The sequence below is a fragment of the Pavona decussata genome, unplaced genomic scaffold (genome assembly GCF_977016875.1).
Source record: "Pavona decussata unplaced genomic scaffold, jaPavDecu1.1 SCAFFOLD_139, whole genome shotgun sequence".
Classification (NCBI taxonomy): domain Eukaryota; kingdom Metazoa; phylum Cnidaria; class Anthozoa; order Scleractinia; family Agariciidae; genus Pavona; species Pavona decussata.
In genome coordinates, this window is record NW_028145552.1 from 56,217 (window position 1) to 75,784 (window position 19,568).

The 19,568-nt window shown below is 34.9% G+C and overlaps 1 protein-coding gene across 3 annotated transcripts; it reads right to left on the minus strand.

Annotated features, from left to right (window-relative positions):
- Positions 1-2,837: 2,837 nt before the first annotated feature.
- LOC146467046 (uncharacterized) lies at positions 2,838-17,702 on the minus strand. Of its 3 annotated transcripts, none has more exons than XM_085126407.1 (8): positions 16,808-17,702; positions 10,427-10,663; positions 9,539-9,801; positions 8,463-8,559; positions 6,572-6,727; positions 6,071-6,178; positions 5,613-5,886; positions 2,838-3,518 (listed from the first exon to the last, which is right to left on the minus strand). In XM_085126407.1, the coding sequence occupies exons 3-5, from the start codon at positions 9,563-9,565 to the stop codon at positions 6,672-6,674; spliced, it is 180 nt and encodes a 59-aa protein (XP_084982533.1). In that variant the 5' UTR covers positions 9,566-9,801; positions 10,427-10,663; positions 16,808-17,702; the 3' UTR covers positions 2,838-3,518; positions 5,613-5,886; positions 6,071-6,178; positions 6,572-6,671. The 3 variants fall into 3 exon arrangements, with proteins under 3 accessions (XP_084982533.1, XP_084982531.1, XP_084982532.1); XM_085126405.1 differs by having other exon boundaries at positions 6,572-7,524; positions 16,808-17,686; XM_085126406.1 differs by lacking the exon at positions 16,808-17,702 and adding an exon at positions 11,711-11,770 and having other exon boundaries at positions 6,572-7,524.
- Between the last annotated feature and the right edge of the window lie 1,866 nt (positions 17,703-19,568).

The window sequence follows — 19,568 nt, forward strand, 5'->3', positions numbered from 1 at the left end:
AACTCTTGAGGTAATGAGAATTTAGCATATGATCACCCAAGCTGTATTCTCTTGAGATTTTAATAGTAATGAGACAGAAACGTTCTATTTTCTAGAGAGTTAAACTGGTTTTTCAAATTTATAGCTCACAAATTTCATCTTTGAGACAAAGGATGACATATGAAACCAATAATTAAGCAAATTAAATGCCTTAAATGACTACTGATGGATTGAGCTTGATGTCAAGGCAGCCATGTTGGTGTAACAGGAACAACAATTTTTTGTCCTGAGAGTTTACTTCAATTTTTGTGTAACCAAATGTTCTTTTTATGGGTACACCAACATGGCAGCAATAATAAAAAAAAAAAACAAAAAAAAAACAAAAAAAAAACAAAGGCCTATTCATTAAGTAATTAAAGCAGAAATGGGAAATATTGTCATTTGAGTGCCATGCATCATATTTTTTTGCAATATGGAACTAACCCCATTAGTGTCCCATTAGCCCTGGATAAGCATACACCATCACATCACTACATTGCTTGAAGCAAGAACTTAATTCCATTTTGTCAACAATAAAACTTTATTGAGTCAATTTTAAAAATATTAATGGCACAAAAAAAATAACAATGGTTGGGAATTAGCTAACACTAGCTGTTTGTAAATGAAGAAAAACCTTGTGTCTAAATCGTAACCCTTGTTTTTTTTCAACCTACTTATCAGTGTTTGGATATCTGATGAAACATTCTTCCTTGTGCTTGATATATTACATCCACACTTTTCCATTTTACGGGCCATGTTGACAAGAATTATCAAATTACAGCTGAAATTACTCAAGCACATTCCCTATTATTGTTATTACGGAAAATTACACCTCCAGAAACTTAGACAGGAAGTTCCAGTATAAAATGGGCCTGACCTGCCCATTCTTACCTTCAGCTCTTCACCAAGGTAAACAACTAACAAACATGCATTTTTTTTTGGAAAAACTAGTATTGACAACTTTGGCTTAGTTTTCGGTATGAACCCTGTTAAGCCAATTAAAAAACAAATCTTCATATTGCTGTTGTGATAGTAAGAAATTTGCAGAGGAGAATTGAGGCAGCAAAGATACCACAACCGAATGGTGTGAAAGGAAAGAGGGGCTTGCCCTTTCATAGGGGAACTATTTCTTTAAATCTTAAAACAACCTGTCCTATTCAAACTACGATTGACTAGGTTTGCCATTATGTTGACAAAGAGCATGGCTGTTATGAAAATCTCTACTATAATCATTTATCAATCTGCATTCACTTTCATTGGGGTGCCTGCTTAACAATCATAATGGAAAATACAAAGTTCATATACAGTGTAGATCTATATTGGAAATGAACCCACTGCATAGACTGCAATTTTGCCAGATTGACAGTGCTGTGTGGAAAACCAGTAGTCAGCTCTCTCTGGTGACTTCCATTCCACCTGTTTAATTAGAATGCCAACACCGTTGCCTGTTAAGGCTGTAAAATGTTTACTCTGCAGATATTTGCATGTCTGCATCACATGTTTACTGCTAATTTATTGCACAGTTGGAATTGAAATCATCAGAAAGAAAGCTGTTTTGTTTGTTATATTTTAAACCAGGTGAAGCCAGAAACTGGAGCTCATAGCTCAATTCCTCCAGTTCTGGCTTGCCTGTTATCAAGTTAAGCATACAAATTTATCATAAATTATGTGTATGTATAAGTAAGTCTGACAATGAAAGAACATTTTCTTCCTCTACAAAACAATGTTTTCACTTCTTTAAGGGAAATAAAAATCTTTCTAGAGGTAATGAGCAGAGTATAGTGTGTAAGCCCCTTAAATACATGTAGTTGATACAAATGCACATTAGTTACAAATTACAGTAGACTGTAGAAGTTATCGCATCCCTATTGACAAAGAAGCTGTTGAGTATGAATGTCTCATTAACCTTGGGAACATTATCATGCTAACAAAGATCTAGTTACACGAGAGAAGTATTCTGCTTGCTTGCAGGTTTATAAGTAGTGATCCTTACATCCATCATGACTGACCATTGATGAACCACTCCAGTATAGTTTGTACTCATATGAAACATTGAAATATGTTATATAGAAAACATGCAATCATACCACTTTTCTAAAGAGTTCGGGTTGCATTTCCCACTTGAGTTTGACATGCCTTTAATAATAATAATAATAATAATAATAATAATAATAATAATAATAATAATAATAATAATAATAATAATAGTAATAATAGTAATAATAATAATAAGAAGAATAATAAGAATAAGAAATAAACGCTGGAATGGAATGGATTGAGGATGTTAGAGAGGCAATGAGTGAAGCAGTTCCTGAGATATACACAACCAACTTTATTCTTTTAAAGATCATCCATAGTTTTGATGTTAGACCTTATAATGATATCATCAGATTTTACAATGACATAATTGTCATCATAAAATTTCCCAGCTGCAACTGGATTACTGCTGCTCATGATACTTTTTATTCGAGATTCAAAGTGAAAATGTTTTGCTGAGAATCATACTGCCGTCTACCTTCTTGATAAAACAGTTTGACAAACTTGCGTGCATTCTGTTAGTTTAAGGTCAGTGTCATACAATTCAGGCCATGCTGCAATACAGGTAGCCTTAGTGTGGCAGGAGGGGTGGGTGGGGGGGGGTCATGATAACTTATGCAAACTATTTTGGAGGGTCAACATTTTTTCTGCACCTGGAATGGGGAGGGTCTCCCCAAAACTGGTAGGCCAAAATAAAAATGCACCAGCCCTCCCCCCCCCCCCCCCCCCCCTCTAATTTATGTACGGTCCCTAAAAGGGTCGCAAGTGCTGACTATCAGACGGAGTTTGAGATTTTCTTTAGTGATTTCACCAGGATTGTTGAATTTGTGAGTCTTGGTTGTCCCATACAGGAAAGCGGGTTGGTTACAGGTCGGTTTGATCTTTTCCAGAGGCAGTTTCTCAATGCGGGATACCCCAAGCGTTTTATTTCTTACACAGTGAACAGTTTTCTACAAGTCCACCCGAAGATGACAATCTTATCCTGAGTTTTCTTCTTGAAGAGCGTAAGACGATTTTCATCAAGCTCCCTTACTGTCAAAGAAATGAAAAACTTAGCAAAACTTTTATCTCTAAGCCGAACAATTTCACCGGTTTCAACACATTTTCATCGTCCCCTGGAAAAAAAGACAAATCAAAAGTCTTTTCAACCTTGAGGACAAAAACACTCACAGATCACAGACCACATGTGGTCTATAAAAGTGACTGTTCTTGCAGTGTTGATTACATCAGGGAAACCAGGAGAAATGTGGAGGTGCGAATTGATGAACATTCAAACTCCTTTAATGACTCTGAACCTGTCCGTCACCTACTGGAGAATCCGACCCATTCTTTTAGTTCCAAATGTACAGCCCAAACTTTTCACAAGCGCAGGATCATTGAAGGCTTAATGATCCAACAATGGAGCCCCAGTCTGAACAAACAAGTCCATTCTTCATAGCAAAACTGTTCCCATCAGGAATCACCTAAAGGATATAAAATATGCATGTAGCGGACCGTCTTTTTGCCCTGAGGATGACTTGATTAGTCGAAATTGTTTTGGTTTTAATATCTTCTTAACTTTTTAGCCTTGTAAATAGTATGGTAAATCTCAAGCGAATATTATGGATAAAAAAATTAAAAACATCCTTAAAAAAACAATTCACAAGTGCACACCATCATTGTGTGTCTCCATCGCGAGGAACAGAAGTTTTAGTATTTATATTGAGGATTTTATGGATAGTAAATAGTTTTAGAATTTAATTACAAGGATCTCTATGAATAGGAGTTAGGATTTTAATTGTAAGGACTTTGGACGTTGCATTGATTGGCTACGGCTGGCCGCCCAATCATTGTTTAAGATATCTGGGCATCCAGAAGTTTAATAATAATAACAACAATAATAATAATAATAATAATATGACTTTTTATTACAAACGAGAATAGCTTTTTGTAAGTTTATGACTTTTGTTTTTTCCTTTACTTGTAAATAGCTTGGAATATGTTAAGGTGGCCGAATACATTTTTTTTAGTGTCCAGGTGTCAGAAGACGTTATTTGGAAACTATGAATTTCTGGACACCCAAAATTGGTATGGTGTAAGACCAACTAAGAAAAAATGTATTTTCGTACGTCTTGTTGAGCTAAGTACCGTTTCCATGGCAACGCAGCTAACTATTAAACGCCCATAAATAGTAGGTTTCCTTTATTTTTAGAAAATGTACCTATTAGATTTTTCCCATTTTTTGTATCCAGCACAACTCACAAAACACTGACACAGTTGCACTATTTTCATGTTATTTTGACTGAGAGATCTCCTGCAAATATTGATTTTGCATTTTAATGTTTTGTAAAGATACCCTCTGTTAGATTAAGGTTTCTCTTTGTAGGCGAGTTACGCTTATAGGGAACTATTTTTATGCCAAATTTCAGGGAATTATTATGAGCAGTTCCTTAGAAAACATTTCCACGAAAACAACCAGTCGCAATTTTTTGGTCAAATGTGCATGCATGGTTTTATTTGGGTTCATGGCAAAGATGGAAAGCATGCGAAAGGTCTTGGTGAATGTTTTTTTTTTTTTCTCGGAAAGAAAAGAAAAAGAGTCCAGAAACGAGAAAGTTAGTTATTTAGGATCAAAACTTAACTTTATTATCCATTTCATGTGAAATTGAGGGATCGCTTTATCGACCACCGTATTTGCGTACCACAACCCTAGCACGCGCTTAATAGCATCACTTACAGAAAACGCACGCAAACTGTGTTCAGCCACCTTAATAAAGATTTATTATTTTTAATTAATTTTACTTTTTAATAGTTATTTTTCTACTTTTAACTTGTGAATAGCAATTTGCTTGAAATATGTTAATAAAGAGTTCTCATATTTTTATTAAAAAAATTATTATTATTATTATTATTATTATTATTATTATTATTATTATTGTCATGGATTTGCGCCAAAGTCTCATTTGCCCTCCTGAGATCTGCGCTGCAATGCTTGAGAGGCTCACGTTGTACGCGAAGAGCACCGCTGAAGATTGCAGATACCGACTTTGAAATCGATAAAAACCTGGCTAGATTTTAGGATGAGAACGAATTTCTCAGTTTTTTTTTATCTTTTCTTTTCTTTATTTTCGCAATTTTAGCTGGACCGTATTTTAACTTCCAAATATATATTTTAGTGATGATGCATGAATTGTAAATAGGTTTTTAATAGTTTTTAATTAATAGTTTTAAATTGTAAATATATCGATTTTGCTCCGAATATTTCAATAAAGTTTAATTATTTAAAAAAAAAAGAAAAAAATAATAATAATTATTATTATTATTATTATTATTATTATTATTATCATTATTATTATTATTACATATACTGTATTTATGACGGCAAACTCTAAAATCCCTCAGGTTTTAATAGAATCAAACTGTATCTAGTAGATTTTATTCTTGTAAATAATAAAGTTATCATTCCGTTAATTTTTTTTTTAATTATTATTATTATTATTATTATTATTATTATTATTATTATTATTATTATTATTATTATTATTATTATTATTATTATTATTATTACTCATGCATACCCCACTTGTTGCAGTGGCACAAAAGTACTGAATTATTCCAAACTTGTTGGCAAAGTAGACCACACTGCAGTGTTGTTTTGCTATCCTTGTGTACTCCCTACTGCAAAATTCCATGTTAGCCATCACTGCCCTTTGAAACGTTTCAACTGGCACACAGATGTCCAGTGAAACTCCTGACTTCTTGAAAGCTTCTTTCAACTTTGCAGTTGGGATAATTGTTGTTAGCTTGCCTCCAATTCCACAGATTGTTATGGAAAAAGTCACTATGAATGCTCTTTAAAAAAGAAAAGAAAACATAACTACATTTAAATTACATAATCTTCATAATCTGCTTATATAGTACTGTGAAATCTGACAGTCTTTAGTTGAATTGGATCTCGCCTTCAAACAACCAGACCTGTGAGTTTTTACTTCACAAAATGGCATTATTTATGACAATAAATAATAATAACACTCACCTTTGTTTTCATAGTTACTGCGCAGACACCAAAAAAGGTGTTAGAAATGTGCTCATTGCAGGTTTTGCCTTCCCTTGCCCCCAAACAATTAAGTTCTTTTTTGAGAACCTGACAAAAAGTGCACAAAGAATTTAAAAAATGTAAGCATTTGTCCTGAAAATAAATCCAATATTTTGGCATAAAAGAAAAAAAACCAACATCTGAATCAGTACTAAATAATTAAAGACCCAATAGGCCATTTGCGAGTTGCTTTGAACCTCATTATGAAAGCAAGGCTTAGCGTTAAGATTTTATTGTGAAAATTTGTTGTCATTCACATGCAAACAAAACTAATTTTCCTATGAAAGGCTTTGCACTTAGCCCCATTTTAATGACAAGTTCAAGGCAGCTCAGAAATGGCCTACGGAATTCTGCTGACATAACAAATAATTTGTCAAATAGTGATATTAAGTAAGAAAAACAATCCAAGATTTATTATTATTTTCAAAATAAATTAATTACCCCTGACTTTTAGGCAGTTCATTAACTGCCAGATAAACTGATTGGCCATATACTCCAACAACAAAACTTTTGAATATTGGAATCCCATCAGTGTTGAATATCAGACTGAAATTGTTGGGGTTGTGTAGAAATCATCCAGGTTCAAGGCAGTGTTCCCTGTAAGATGATCCATCAATAATGTCACATATTTTGGAAGGGTGTTGTTGCCTTGCCTTTCATGAGCCAAGTTGCGAATGCAAATATGGCATAAAAGTTTTCTCACCATGATCAAAAAATGAAGGCTACATTAAGAAACTATGTAGCGGCTCTTTTCTACAGATTTGATTTTCCATACAGGTTTAATGCCATATTTGCACCAGGAAATAGTAACTTGAATTGTGATCCATAAATGCATGATTAAGTGTAGTGGTTTGTTCAATTTACTTGTTTTCCTATATTTTGTCAGATACCAGAGTTTGCTTATGTTAATGAACTCCAGAATTGTGAGCTCTTAGCAGCTTTTTCTACTTAAAGAACACAATGCAGAAGTAATGGACAAAATATGGGTGCGAGGGAAGTACACTAATCTAGGGATAAGGGAAACCAGGTGTGGAGCTCTCCTGGCAGGAGACAAGATCAGGTGGTACCGGGGGACTAGCCACCTTGGACAGATCAGAGGTCCTGATCAGTCTCCAGAAGGGTGAGTCCCATATCCCCTAGTCACAGGGAACATCAATCCAAGACATGTTTCTGAAGTCTCAAAAAGGAACCACAGGTCAAATTATTAGTATTGTTTTTAAATAAAGATATCTGTTTTCCAATCATCCCTGTCCCATATGCATGGATGAACTTTGTCAAGCTTCCATTCATCCCTTCAAAACCAAAACAAGACCACAATGGTCCCCAGCATTTCATACACTTTGCAAGCTTAAGGTGCATAAAGTTGTGATGTTTGATTCTGCAGCTGCCTCCACCTAGAATAAAAAAATAAAATTATTTTACATTTTTCCTTGTGAAGTCATAATTACTTTATGTAACGGGGATTTTGCCTGAATTAACAGTATTTTGAAATACAGACCTGTATCTTAAAAATCGTAATTACTTGCCCTGAATACAAAAAGGGGTCATGTTGGCAACAAGGTCTTTCTTTGGATACACTGTTTAAAGCTCATGAGGTATAACCATTACAAATAATTATTGTTAGTAGCTTACCATACAAAGGTTCATACTGGCCAAAAAAAAAAAAAGGTCAAGCACTACTCCGCTTTCACCAAATCACTTTCTGAAATTGAATCCCCAAGAAGAATGTGTATGCCTTCCACCGGCAAGGCAAAGTGCTCTAAATATATACTGGCTCAAGGTAGGGCAAGGCATAAAACAAAAGCGAACTTAACAATTCAGATGCTGTATCCAAAATGCGAGAAAGTAATTTATTTAATTAGAACCTATTTACATCACAAATTGTCTGATCAAATTAGTCATGACAGTGTAGTACCTTACTGTAAACTGGCATAAACATTAAATTAACTGTACGGTTTTTAGTAATTGACATGACTGAGATGTTGTTTGAGACCAAAAAAAAAATAGTGGATCAGACTGTCATTTGAGCCAGCCTGCCAGCTAGACAGGAAAACGCACAGTATACTATCATTCAATTCAAGATAGCCTTTTACATATCTTGTCCATTGTAGTCATTATCAAACCTTGATTAGCGCCCAGGACTTCATTTTTGTCACAGAGTTGGTTGCTGACTACTTAACATACATGTGTAGGCCATTATTAGAATTAAATAGTAGGGCTGTCAAATTATAGTACCAAGGTGGTTTCTAAATGGGGTTGGTTCTCTCAAAATGAAAGTATAAATTAATGAGATAATAATGTTTCACAAAAAGTTGGGTTATAATAATATTACCTTTCACGTGACCTCGATTTGACTTCAGGCTTCGAGGCGAAAGCCTGATGAAATCAGGTTTTCGCATTTTTGGCAGTCTTGAATCTACTTTAGAGATCTAGGTGTAAAAAGGGGGACAAACCATTAAATAAATAAAGCTTTGCATAACGCCGAGACCTGGCCAGATTATCGTAGAATAATAAAACAGGAATGCCCCAAGGAACTGCGCTCAAGCAATTCAATTAGATTAGTGGTCCCGACCGAAAATGGCACTCTCCAAGATAATGCGTCGAAACTATTTAACAATCTACCAGAAACTATTAGAAACTGTAAAGATTACAGAACCTTTTTAAGACCCTCAAGGAATTTTTTAAGAAACAGAGTACAAAGCCATTAGTTAGTTTTTTACTGTAATTGTTTTCCGTCAATTCCTGTTTCTGCTTTATAATTTGTAAATAACTTAATTTAATTTAATTTGATTTATTTTGTAATTGTAATTGTTGTATTTTAACAGGGAAGAGCCACCCAGTGGATCTGTTAATAAACCATTATTATTATTATTATTATTATTATTATTATTATTATTATTATTATTATTATTATTATTATTATTATTATTATAAGCTAGTGAACTGTAATGCAGTTTGGAATATAATTTTCAAATAATCATCAATCCAAGACATGTTGTTATAATTCTGAGAAAAAAAGTGAGATCTACTTTTTCTTACTCCATAAGACTGTATCTCAAATTTCCAGCACTGAATGTAAAAGCAAATTTAAATGTTGATTTTTTCCAGTTTTCTTTAAATTATTTTTAGGCAAAGTTTAAAGGTTGACTCAAAACCCTGAGTGTCATGCTTTTTCAAAGGCAATACATTAATTCATTTCATGTTTTTAATTTTGATGGTCCTTGTTTGTTTTGAAGTTATATGTTGCATTTTACCCTCTCCTTGACGAGTCTTATATTTGGTCAACAAAAGTTATCCAAAGCTGTCTGTTTTAATCATTTCTTGTTATTAACTACTTAGACAATCAGTTTCTACTTAAAACAAACTACATGGCCAGTAAAAAAGTTATGTAAAGTACATAGCACACACCTTTCTGTAATGACCTGCATTTTCCATGATACTCTGATGAGTTGTTTCTTTCCCATTTGGATGGTATGGATAATGTCTAGCCCGCCCTTTTCCAGATCATACATGCTGGCCTCTTGCCTCACAAGTGCTGCATCCACATTCATCATTCTGCTGATGCATAATTATTGATGTTTCTAGCTTAATAGCCTGTAAATCCATACTGCTAACCCATACAGCTCCTTTGGAATGCACAACCATTCCTGATGGCATACTCACAGCAAGTCCTTTCAAAATAGAAAAGATTTAGATGATAAAGGGCAAAAACTTACACAAATAAAGAGGGTTTTTTCTTTTTGGGAATAATATTATTTGTAACTATTAAAATAATAACACAGTCACCCTTTTTTTTTTCTTAGTGACTGCACAGACACTAAAAAAGGAGTTATAAATGTGATCATTGCAGGTTGTGCCTTCCCTTTCCCTAAACAACTAAGTTCTTTTTTGAGAACCTGACTAAAAGGTCGCAAAGAATTTAAAAACTGTAAGCATTTGTCCTGAAAATAAATCCATGCCATAAAAGAAAAAAAATACCAACATCTCAATCATTACTTAATAATTAAAGACTCAATAGGCCATTTGCGAGTTGCTTTGAACCTCATTATGAAAGCCAGGCTAAGTGTAAAGTTTTTATTGTGAAAATTTGTTGTCATTCACATGCAAACAAAACTAATTTTCATATGAAAGGCTTTGCACTTATAGCCCCATTGTAACAACAAGCTCAAGGCAGCTCAGAAATGGCCTAGTGAATTCTGCTGACACGACAAATAATTTGTCAATTATTTATATTGAGTAAGAAAAACAACCACCTAAGATTTGTTTTATTACTATTTCTAAAATAGAATTAAATACCTCTGACTTTTAGGCAGTTCATTAATTGCCAAATAAATTGGCCATACTCCAACACCAGAACTTTGGGTACTGGAATCCCATCAGTGTTGAATATCAAACTGAAATTGTTGAGGTTATGTAGAAATCATCCACGTTTACAGTGTTCCCTGTAAGATGATCTATCAACAGTGTCACATATATTTTTGGAAGGGTGTTGCCTTGTCAACTTGTTCACCACATGATTCCACACTTCCTCCTCTGTGACAAATCAAAATAATTATACATACATGCACAGTAACTGACTTCAGGAGTGCCAAAAAAATATGCAATTAATACGTTTAGTTTGCTTGTTTAATCAGGACTCTTATGAGCCAAGTTGTGAAATCAATGCAAATATGACATAAAAGTTTTCTCATTGTGATCACCAAATGAAGGCTACATTTAGAAACTATCTAGAGGCTCTTTTCTACAGATTTGCATTTCCATGCATACAGGTTTAATGCCATGTTTGCACAATTCTCTGCTCCGGAAAAAAGTAACTTGAATTGTGACCCATTAATGCATGATTAAGTATTGGTTTGTACTTTACTTGTTTTCCTATATCTTGTCAGATACCAGAATTTGCTTAATTATTAATGAACTCCAGAATAACTATTGTGAGCTCTTAGCAGCTATTTCCACATAAAGAACGTAATGCAGAATTAATGGACAAAATATGGGTGACAGGGAAGTACACTAATCTAAGGATAAGGGAAACCAGGTGTGGAGCTCTCCTGGCAGGAGACAAGATCAGGTGGTACCTGGGGTAGCCACCTGGGACAGATCAGAGGTCCTGATCAGTCTCCAGTAGGGTCAGTCCTGAATCAGGAGGGGGGCAATCCTGAGTGGAGTACAGATCAGGGAGGACCGAGGATCAACACCCTGGAATGGATATTTTTTCCAGACCTGGCTCCAAGGGCTAAGCCTTACTGTGGGGTAAAGTGCAGCCAAGGGTTGCACTTCCCTGTCGGTATTTGTTACAAGGCAAGAATGGAAACCTGCATTATAGATGTACAAACAGTAAAGACATACCTGTAATAAACCAATACAAACACCTCTCAATCCACAAAAGACAATGACACTAAGAGATACTTACAGGTAGTGTGGATAAGTGTCATTTATATTGGACAACTAAATTATTGGAATATTTCAACCTGACAGAATTTAGAACTGTGGGTGATGTTAGTTGGTTGCAAATACAAAATTACTTAACAGTGATACTTTTAAAAAATAATAGTTTTGAGCTGGTCTTCAATAGGGACTGACATGAAGAAACACTTTCTCCTTTTCAACTTTTTGTCCTCCCTGGAGCCCTGATACCTCAACCTTGATAAGAAAACAGACATTCTGTTTGGTTGACAATACACCACATGGTCATCATCAGAGACACAGGGCCAGTCAGTCAGGGGCAGACGAAATGGTGCAATGAAAGGTGTCAAGAACACGGCGTTCTTGAAAACTTTTGTCGTGCCATTTCACCCGCAACCCGACTGACTGGCCCTGGGTCTCCAAGCTAAGGATGCCACATGATAAACAATTAACTGCAAGTGCTAACTTAGTTAGCACTTGCAGCTATTTTTTATCAAAATCAATTAATTTAACAAAGGATGGTGGCATCAGTTCATGCAATTGCTATTTTGTTATAGGTTCCATTAAACCTTGCACAACACCCAGGTGGAAATCTTATTAAGATCTTGTAAGATCTTACAAGATCTTGTAAGAATCTTATAAGAATGAAAATAACACTAAGATCTTAATAACATCTTGTTAAGATTTCATATCTTAATAAGATCTTACAACTCTTCTTAATAAAATCTTAATACAAACTATACAATCTTCAGCATTTTAAGATCTTATAAGATCTTACAAGATCTTACTAAATTCTTGTAAGATACTTGTAAGAATCTTGATAAAATCCTCAACCTAACAATCAATAAGATCTTAAACAGCTTTTAATAAGATCTTATCCATTTCTTAATAGTTTCTTATTAAGATCTCATCAAAATTTGTGACAAGATCTTATTAGCAATCTTGTTAAGATCTTAAGAATTAACTTACAAGAATCTTGTTAAGATCTTACTATAAAGTAAAGTAAGATCATAAACAAATTTTGATAAGATCTTACCTATTTCCTAATGTTTTCTTAATAAGATCTTAATCGAAATTTGTACCAAGATCTTACAACCATTCTGATTAAGATCTTACCACCTTACAATAATATTATCTTTGTAAGATCTTAGCATAGATAAAGAATTAAGATCTTTTAAAAACAGTTCTTATGAAGATCTTGTAAAACAAAAACAAAATCTTCTTTGGTTCAATTTTTTATTAAGATCTCATAATATCTTACAAGAATCTTGACAGGATCTAAGAATAAACATGCCAGCAAGACTCTCACACTGACTGTGATAATCCCTTTACTTTCTTTGAAATTTAGTTGTTTGTTGTGACACCTTGTACATCTTAATACTGTTTTCTTCAGTGTTCTAAGTTGATAAACGCTATGTAGACATGTATGTTTCTAAACAAAGGCTTAAAAGATGTGACTGTTAAGACTTACAGTTTGCAGTTTACAGATTGTATTTGCATAAAAAAAACTAAATGCACAGTCCTACACTGAAACTCATTTGTGAAAACATTATTACTTACAAACCTGCATTAATGAATCTCAACTCCATTTAATGCCAGAAAGAACAAAAATGCTTTAAATCATAATTTCTACGATTTTCATGCCCAATGCTAGCTTTTAAAATGAGCAAGAAAACGTGGAAAAGCGTGGAATCACAGCAACACCGGCAGCCATCTTGGATTTCATTCAGACTGGGAAGACTGGGCACCATTTTGGTCAGCAGATATGCCACTGCAGGCTCGGAGGAAAGACCGTTTCATGTTAGATTTTAGGCGGGATTCAAGTATACAGCACAAATTTCCTCTGGATTTTGCCTCTGTTAGGCTAAAAAAAATGATGGCTTCAAGCAGCAAACTGACACTGGACAACCACTTTTTAGAAAGAGGTAAGTTTCGTTACCAATTATTTTGTGAAAGACTGCTTGAAAATGTGTGGTGATCGTCCACGCGAATTACAGACATTTACATATGCATGCTGCTTCTTGAAGATTGTTGAGGTGGTCATTCCCTATTTAGTTTTTATATGAAGCCTTTGCAAACGTTTTTACGGAGTAATTTGTGGCCGGGTTGATATCATGACAGAAATGGTATAAGCTGAAGACTTGAGTGATCGATCTTGATTTGGCTTGAAGATCAGTTTATGATCTTCGTGGAGTGTATGACTTATTTTACTCACATCAGGAACTAACAAGATTGTTATGGGTGAGAAGCTCACTGCAACATTGTCTAAATTAAAGTTAATGGCAGCTTAGTGGTCACTGTGATCACTTAGAAGAACTGACTTAAAGTGCACAATTTTCTGTTTCACTGTAGATTTTCAACTCCTATCCCCATTTTGTTGTCAAGGTTGAGACTCAAGACTGCAACTTCAGAGTCAACTCAAGAAATCCTGCTCAATAAAGTCACTTATAATTATGACTGCTAGAATCTATTTTAACTGATTTAATTTTGTTGTGAATAAGTGACTTCTGCTAATTCTACTCTGGAACAATAATACTAAATAAAATTTTGTAACTTACATAATGGCAGTATTTGATCAGTACTTGATATCATAGTTGAAAACAGCAAGCAATAAATTATAAAGGGAACACTAAGTAACAATCCTCTTGATCAATGCAATCATTTTTTTCTTATAAATCAGGCTTTTATGAACTAGTCAAACCTGCATTAGGAATAGTAATATTTAGCACATTGTAAATGGTTCAGCCTAAACTCTGGAGTTTTGTAAGCATAAAAGAAATGTAAATGGGCAATTGGCTTAGAGAAATCCTCGCAAAATAAACTTATAATAATAATAATAATAATAATAATAATAATAATAATAATAATAATGATGATCGTTTATTCAACCTTTTTGCAGTATAAACTGAATTAGGCGGGTCATTAATTACGTACAAATATATCGGACACATACACTGTAAATATAACTGTTAATGTTAATACATATCACATTTCGCTATTTTAAACAAGATTCTGGCATTCTCGTGCGGTTCACACAATGATGATGTAATCCTGCTCTTCAGTGGGTTGTGGCTTAATCCAGCTACATTCCATTCCCAACATTTGTAAAACAAATAATTATTGTTTTTAGTTGCTTCACTGAGTATCTCTTGTATATTGGTGCCATTCTTTTGGCTGAAAAGTTGAAAGGCTCTGCTCGCAAACAGTATAAACTCTCAATAGTTGTTGAAACGCTGCTCCCCTTTCCTCTTGGTCAATGTTGTTTGGGCAAATTGGCGTGCAGGTCATCATTGCTTCCATTGTACTTTACTTAGGAGGAGGAGGTAGGGAGACACTTCTAACAAACAGTGTTTCAACATTTTGATGCCAATAGAAGGCTGCTGTCAGCATTTGCTCAGAGGCAAACGGTACATGATGATTTGACCAATGGAGGCATACACTTAACCTTAGTTAATAAATAATTATTGTTCTAATTGGTAGCTTTTTTAGCAAGGAAATTAGCAAAAAAATTAGGAAAATAGCATAAAAAATGATATCTTGTTCTTTTGTTTTTAATTATTTTTCTTTTTTTCTCCACAGGGGCCATACAGGATAATTTCAAGCTTTCATGTTTTCTTGCTTTTAACATGCAACTGAAAGGAATTATTGGGGTTTTTTGTTTTATGTTTATTTTTTATTTATTTGTTTATTTTTTAACACTAAAGGATATTATTGTACCAGTGGAAACCAAGCTCTTATTCAAATGTACAAGTGTTTTTAAGGTTGCTTCTTTCTTGAGAAAATAATACTGGCAAATAATAATTCTCTGGATTGTTTAGAAAGGCTTTAAAGCTGCCAGATTAATTAAGTCAAATAGATTATTATTAGTGCTTCTTTAATTGATGCAAATAGAAGAAAAAGTTACATGTAGAACTGTATCCTAGTCTAGAGAACATTTTGTTGGTAAAGGTTTGTTTCTGTCACTCTTGTGGATTACAATAATAATTATAGTGCTGTTGATCTTGTGAGCATGCATCACAAGAACTTGAATATATGCCTGTTAAAAAAGCTGTATATGGCATTGTAGTCAATGAAAGTTTCCATCATGTTAACTTGTGAAAATTGTTGTGATAAATTTATTTCACATTAGCCAAGATTTAGCAATAAAAAGGTTATCACACATGATTTTTCTTGTTGGTTATGGTTTAACCATGGCCCATCCTTTGAATCTTAGTGCTATGAACATATCCACCTCAAGTCAGTTTCTAGGTACCTATAGATTTTGTATTGTAAGCAAGCTGTGATCAAACTCTCAGGAACACATGATTCTAGTTTAATTTTTAATGAACCAGTAAAGGTCAATGTCAGAAATGTCAGGGCAATCCAAAAGAAAATTTAAGTATACACTTCAGGTTTTTCCCTATTTTGCAGCTTGCTTGGAAAACAAAATCAAATCTTGGCCCTTCAATTTATCCTGGTTATGGATCTCCCAAGACTTTCTACAATTTTAATTGGTAAGATCCTGACAATATCTTAGAAAAACATGTGAAGAAATCTTATCGAAATCTTGCAAGATATTGGAAAGAATCTTGAAAGATCTTGGTAAGAATCTTATAAAGTCTTGTAAGAATCTTATGAAATCTTGTAAGATCTTGGCAAGAATCTTATGACATCTTATAAGATCTTGGTAAGAATCTTATGAAATCTTGTAAGATCTTGGTAAGAATCTTATAAAATCTTGTAAGATCTAAGTAAGAATGTTTTAAGATATTGTTAGAATCTTATAAGATCTTACAAGATCTTGTAAGAATCTTGTAAGATCTTGTAAGAATCTTGTGACAAGATCTTGTAAGATTCTTGTAAGATTCTTAAATAAGATTCTTAATAAGAATCTTGATAAGAAACTTAATAAGATCTTACTAAGATCTTAATAAGATTTCCACCTGGGCACTTTTCAGAGGAGCACAATGTTGATTACGGTGAGTGATTTGGAGGTGGGGGTATATTGTCATAAAATTCAACTTATTAGTACCATTAGAACATGTCTCAATTGTTTTGACCAGCATTGTAGTTTATGGCAGAAGGGCAATAGCCCATAGTGGAATCTTGGTCTCAAACTAGCAAAAAATGTAGATAATTATCATAAGCAACAGTAAAAATATAGAATAGCAGTCATAAAGACCTCGTATAAACAAAGTTTGTATAATGGTATATTCAATCACTGGGATCACACTGTTTACAAACGATAATCTCCCTAAATCAAAATGAATAGCCATGACTATAAATTGTGAATACCTTGTCTTTCCTCCGTTTTCCTCTTTGATGCAATTCTGACACACCACTTCAGATTCCCGAAATAACGGAAAACTGCAGCTCTCACAGACTTAGTCATGGTTCGTAAACGATCTTGTCCTCTATGGCAACAAATAAGGCTTTCACCTTCAATACAGGCTGAGGACAGTGCAGTGAAATCAAACGGAGGAGATCTTGAAAAGCTTGATAAGTTAAGCAGTGTTTAAGAGCATAGCATATAAAAATTATCCATTGTCAAATGTTCAGTCTTAATTAAAGCTTAGCAATCGGAGCAGTGTATACGTATGGTGAACGAGATGGAGGAAGCTGATACAACGGAGGTGAAACGGCTCCAAGCGGCTAGTTGCGACTGTCTCTGCAATATCCATCCAAATCAGAGTCATTGCAAAAGTCTGAATCATAATCAACGTCGCTCTCGCTTACTGTTTTGTTTTGATCGAGTCAGCTGTATCAGTATTCTTGTCACGTACGCAAAAGTCTGACGTGTTGCATTCGTTCTGATCTTCCTCGATCGTTCCACATCCTGTTGCATGAAGGTTATGAAAGCGTCTCATGTCTCATAATTCACATTATTCACTAGTTTCTTGCTGTTCTGCGATCAGTTCCCTTCCTTTTCCTTGATAAGGGCCACGTTTGACGTTCCTTTCGCTAACTCCAGATTCGCTACGATATGCACTCTACGATACTTGGTATTTTTCCCATCGAGGGTTAGGCTATCTCGACAATTACTTCTTTTGTCTTTCCTTGATGAATACGCTCCTCTTTTCCGAGTGGAAGCTGTGTTTATGGAGGACAAATCTTCTACCACAGAGAGCGATTTTCGCCTTCACTTGGTCGGCCATGTTGATTTTTTTGCTCAAAATGCCTCATGGGATTAAAGTATGTTGTTTCCAGTCTCACCTAGTTGTTCACCAATCAAGTTTTTTTGGACGCTCTTTCGAACGGCAAAATTCGTGATTGAAAATGCCGCCCTACAAAAATCGTCACTTTGCTTTCCCGTCCATACAGGGGTGAGTATTTGACTTTGCCTTCGTCAGAGTCAAGATAAAAACATTGAAAATGGAATCAACATGCAAGAAAACAGGCTTTGTGCCTCTATATCTCGTGGGACCAGAGTCATAGAACGTCCTTTCAGTGGGGTAGGGTAGTCCCGCCAAAAAATTGCACTTTTGGTTAGGTCGCCAAATTCTAACAAAAATGTGTCCAAACCAGGTTTTTTGGGACGCTCTTTCAAACGGCAAAATTCGTGATTGAAAATAGCGACCTACCAAAATCGTCACTTTGCTTCCCCGTCCATACAGGGGTGAGTATTTGACTATGCCTTCGTCAGAGTCAAGTAAATCCATTGAAAATGGAATCAGCATGCAAGAAAACCTACTTTGGGATAGGTTTTGTGCAACCGGTAGTCCCGCCAAAAACGTGAATTTCTGGTATGGTCGCCAATTTCTTGCAAAAATGTGTCCCAACCAAGAATTTTGGGATGCTCTTTCGAAAGGCAACATTCGTGATTGAAATGGCGACCTACCAAAATCTTCACTTCATTTGCCCGTCTATATAACCCCCGAAAGTAAGAAATACAACCCCCGAACGTAAGGATTTATAACCCCCAAACGTAAGGATTTAGAACCCCCGAAAGTAAGGATTTATAACTCCCAAACGTAAGAAATACAACCTCGAACGTAAGGATTTATAACCCACAAACGTAAGGATTTAAAAACCCCGAAGATAAGGATTTATAACCCCCAAACGTAACAAAATACAACCCCCGAACGTAAGAAATACATCCCAAGAACGTAAGGATTTACAATAACCGAACGTAAGAAATACTACCATCGAACGTAACGTTTTATAACCCCAGAAACTTAAGGATTTATAACCCCCAAACGTAAGGATTTACAACCATCGAATGTAAAAAATACAACCCCGGAGCGTAAGGATTTATAACCCCAGAACGTAAGAAATATAACTCCCGAACGTAAGGATTTATAACCCCTAAAAGTAAAGATTTACAACCCCTGAACGTAAGAAATACAACCCCCAAACGTAAGGATTTATAATCCACGAACGTAAGAAATACAACCCCCGAACGTAAGGATTTAAAACCCCCTAACGTAAGAAATACAACTTCCGAACAAAAGGATTTATTACCCTCAAACGTAAGAAATATGACCCCAAAGGTAAGGATTTATAACCCCCAAACGTAAGAAATACAACCCCCGAACGTAAGGGTTTATAACCCCCAAACGTAAGGATTTATCACCCACAAACCACCCAACCTTAAGGATTTATAATCCACGAACGTAAGAAATACAACTTCTGAACGAAAGGATTTATTACCCCAAACGTAAGAAATATAACCCCCGAAAGTAAGGATTTATAACCCCCAAACGTAAAAAATACAACGCCCGAAAGAAAGGATTTATAGCCCCCAAACGTAAGAAAGACAACGTCCGAACGTAATGTTTTATAACCCCAAAAAGTAAGAAATAGAATCCCCCCCCCCCCCAACGTAAGGATTTATAACTCCCAAACGTAAAAAACATATAACCCCCAAACGTAAGAAGTTGCAACCCCGAACATAAGAACTAAAACCCCCAAGGTGAGGAATTATAACCCCTGAATGTAAGAAATACAACCCCCAAACGTAAGGATTTATAACCCCCAAACGTAAGAGTATACAACCCCCGAACGTAAGGATTGATAACCCCCAAACGTAAGAATTTACAACTCCCGAAAGTAATTA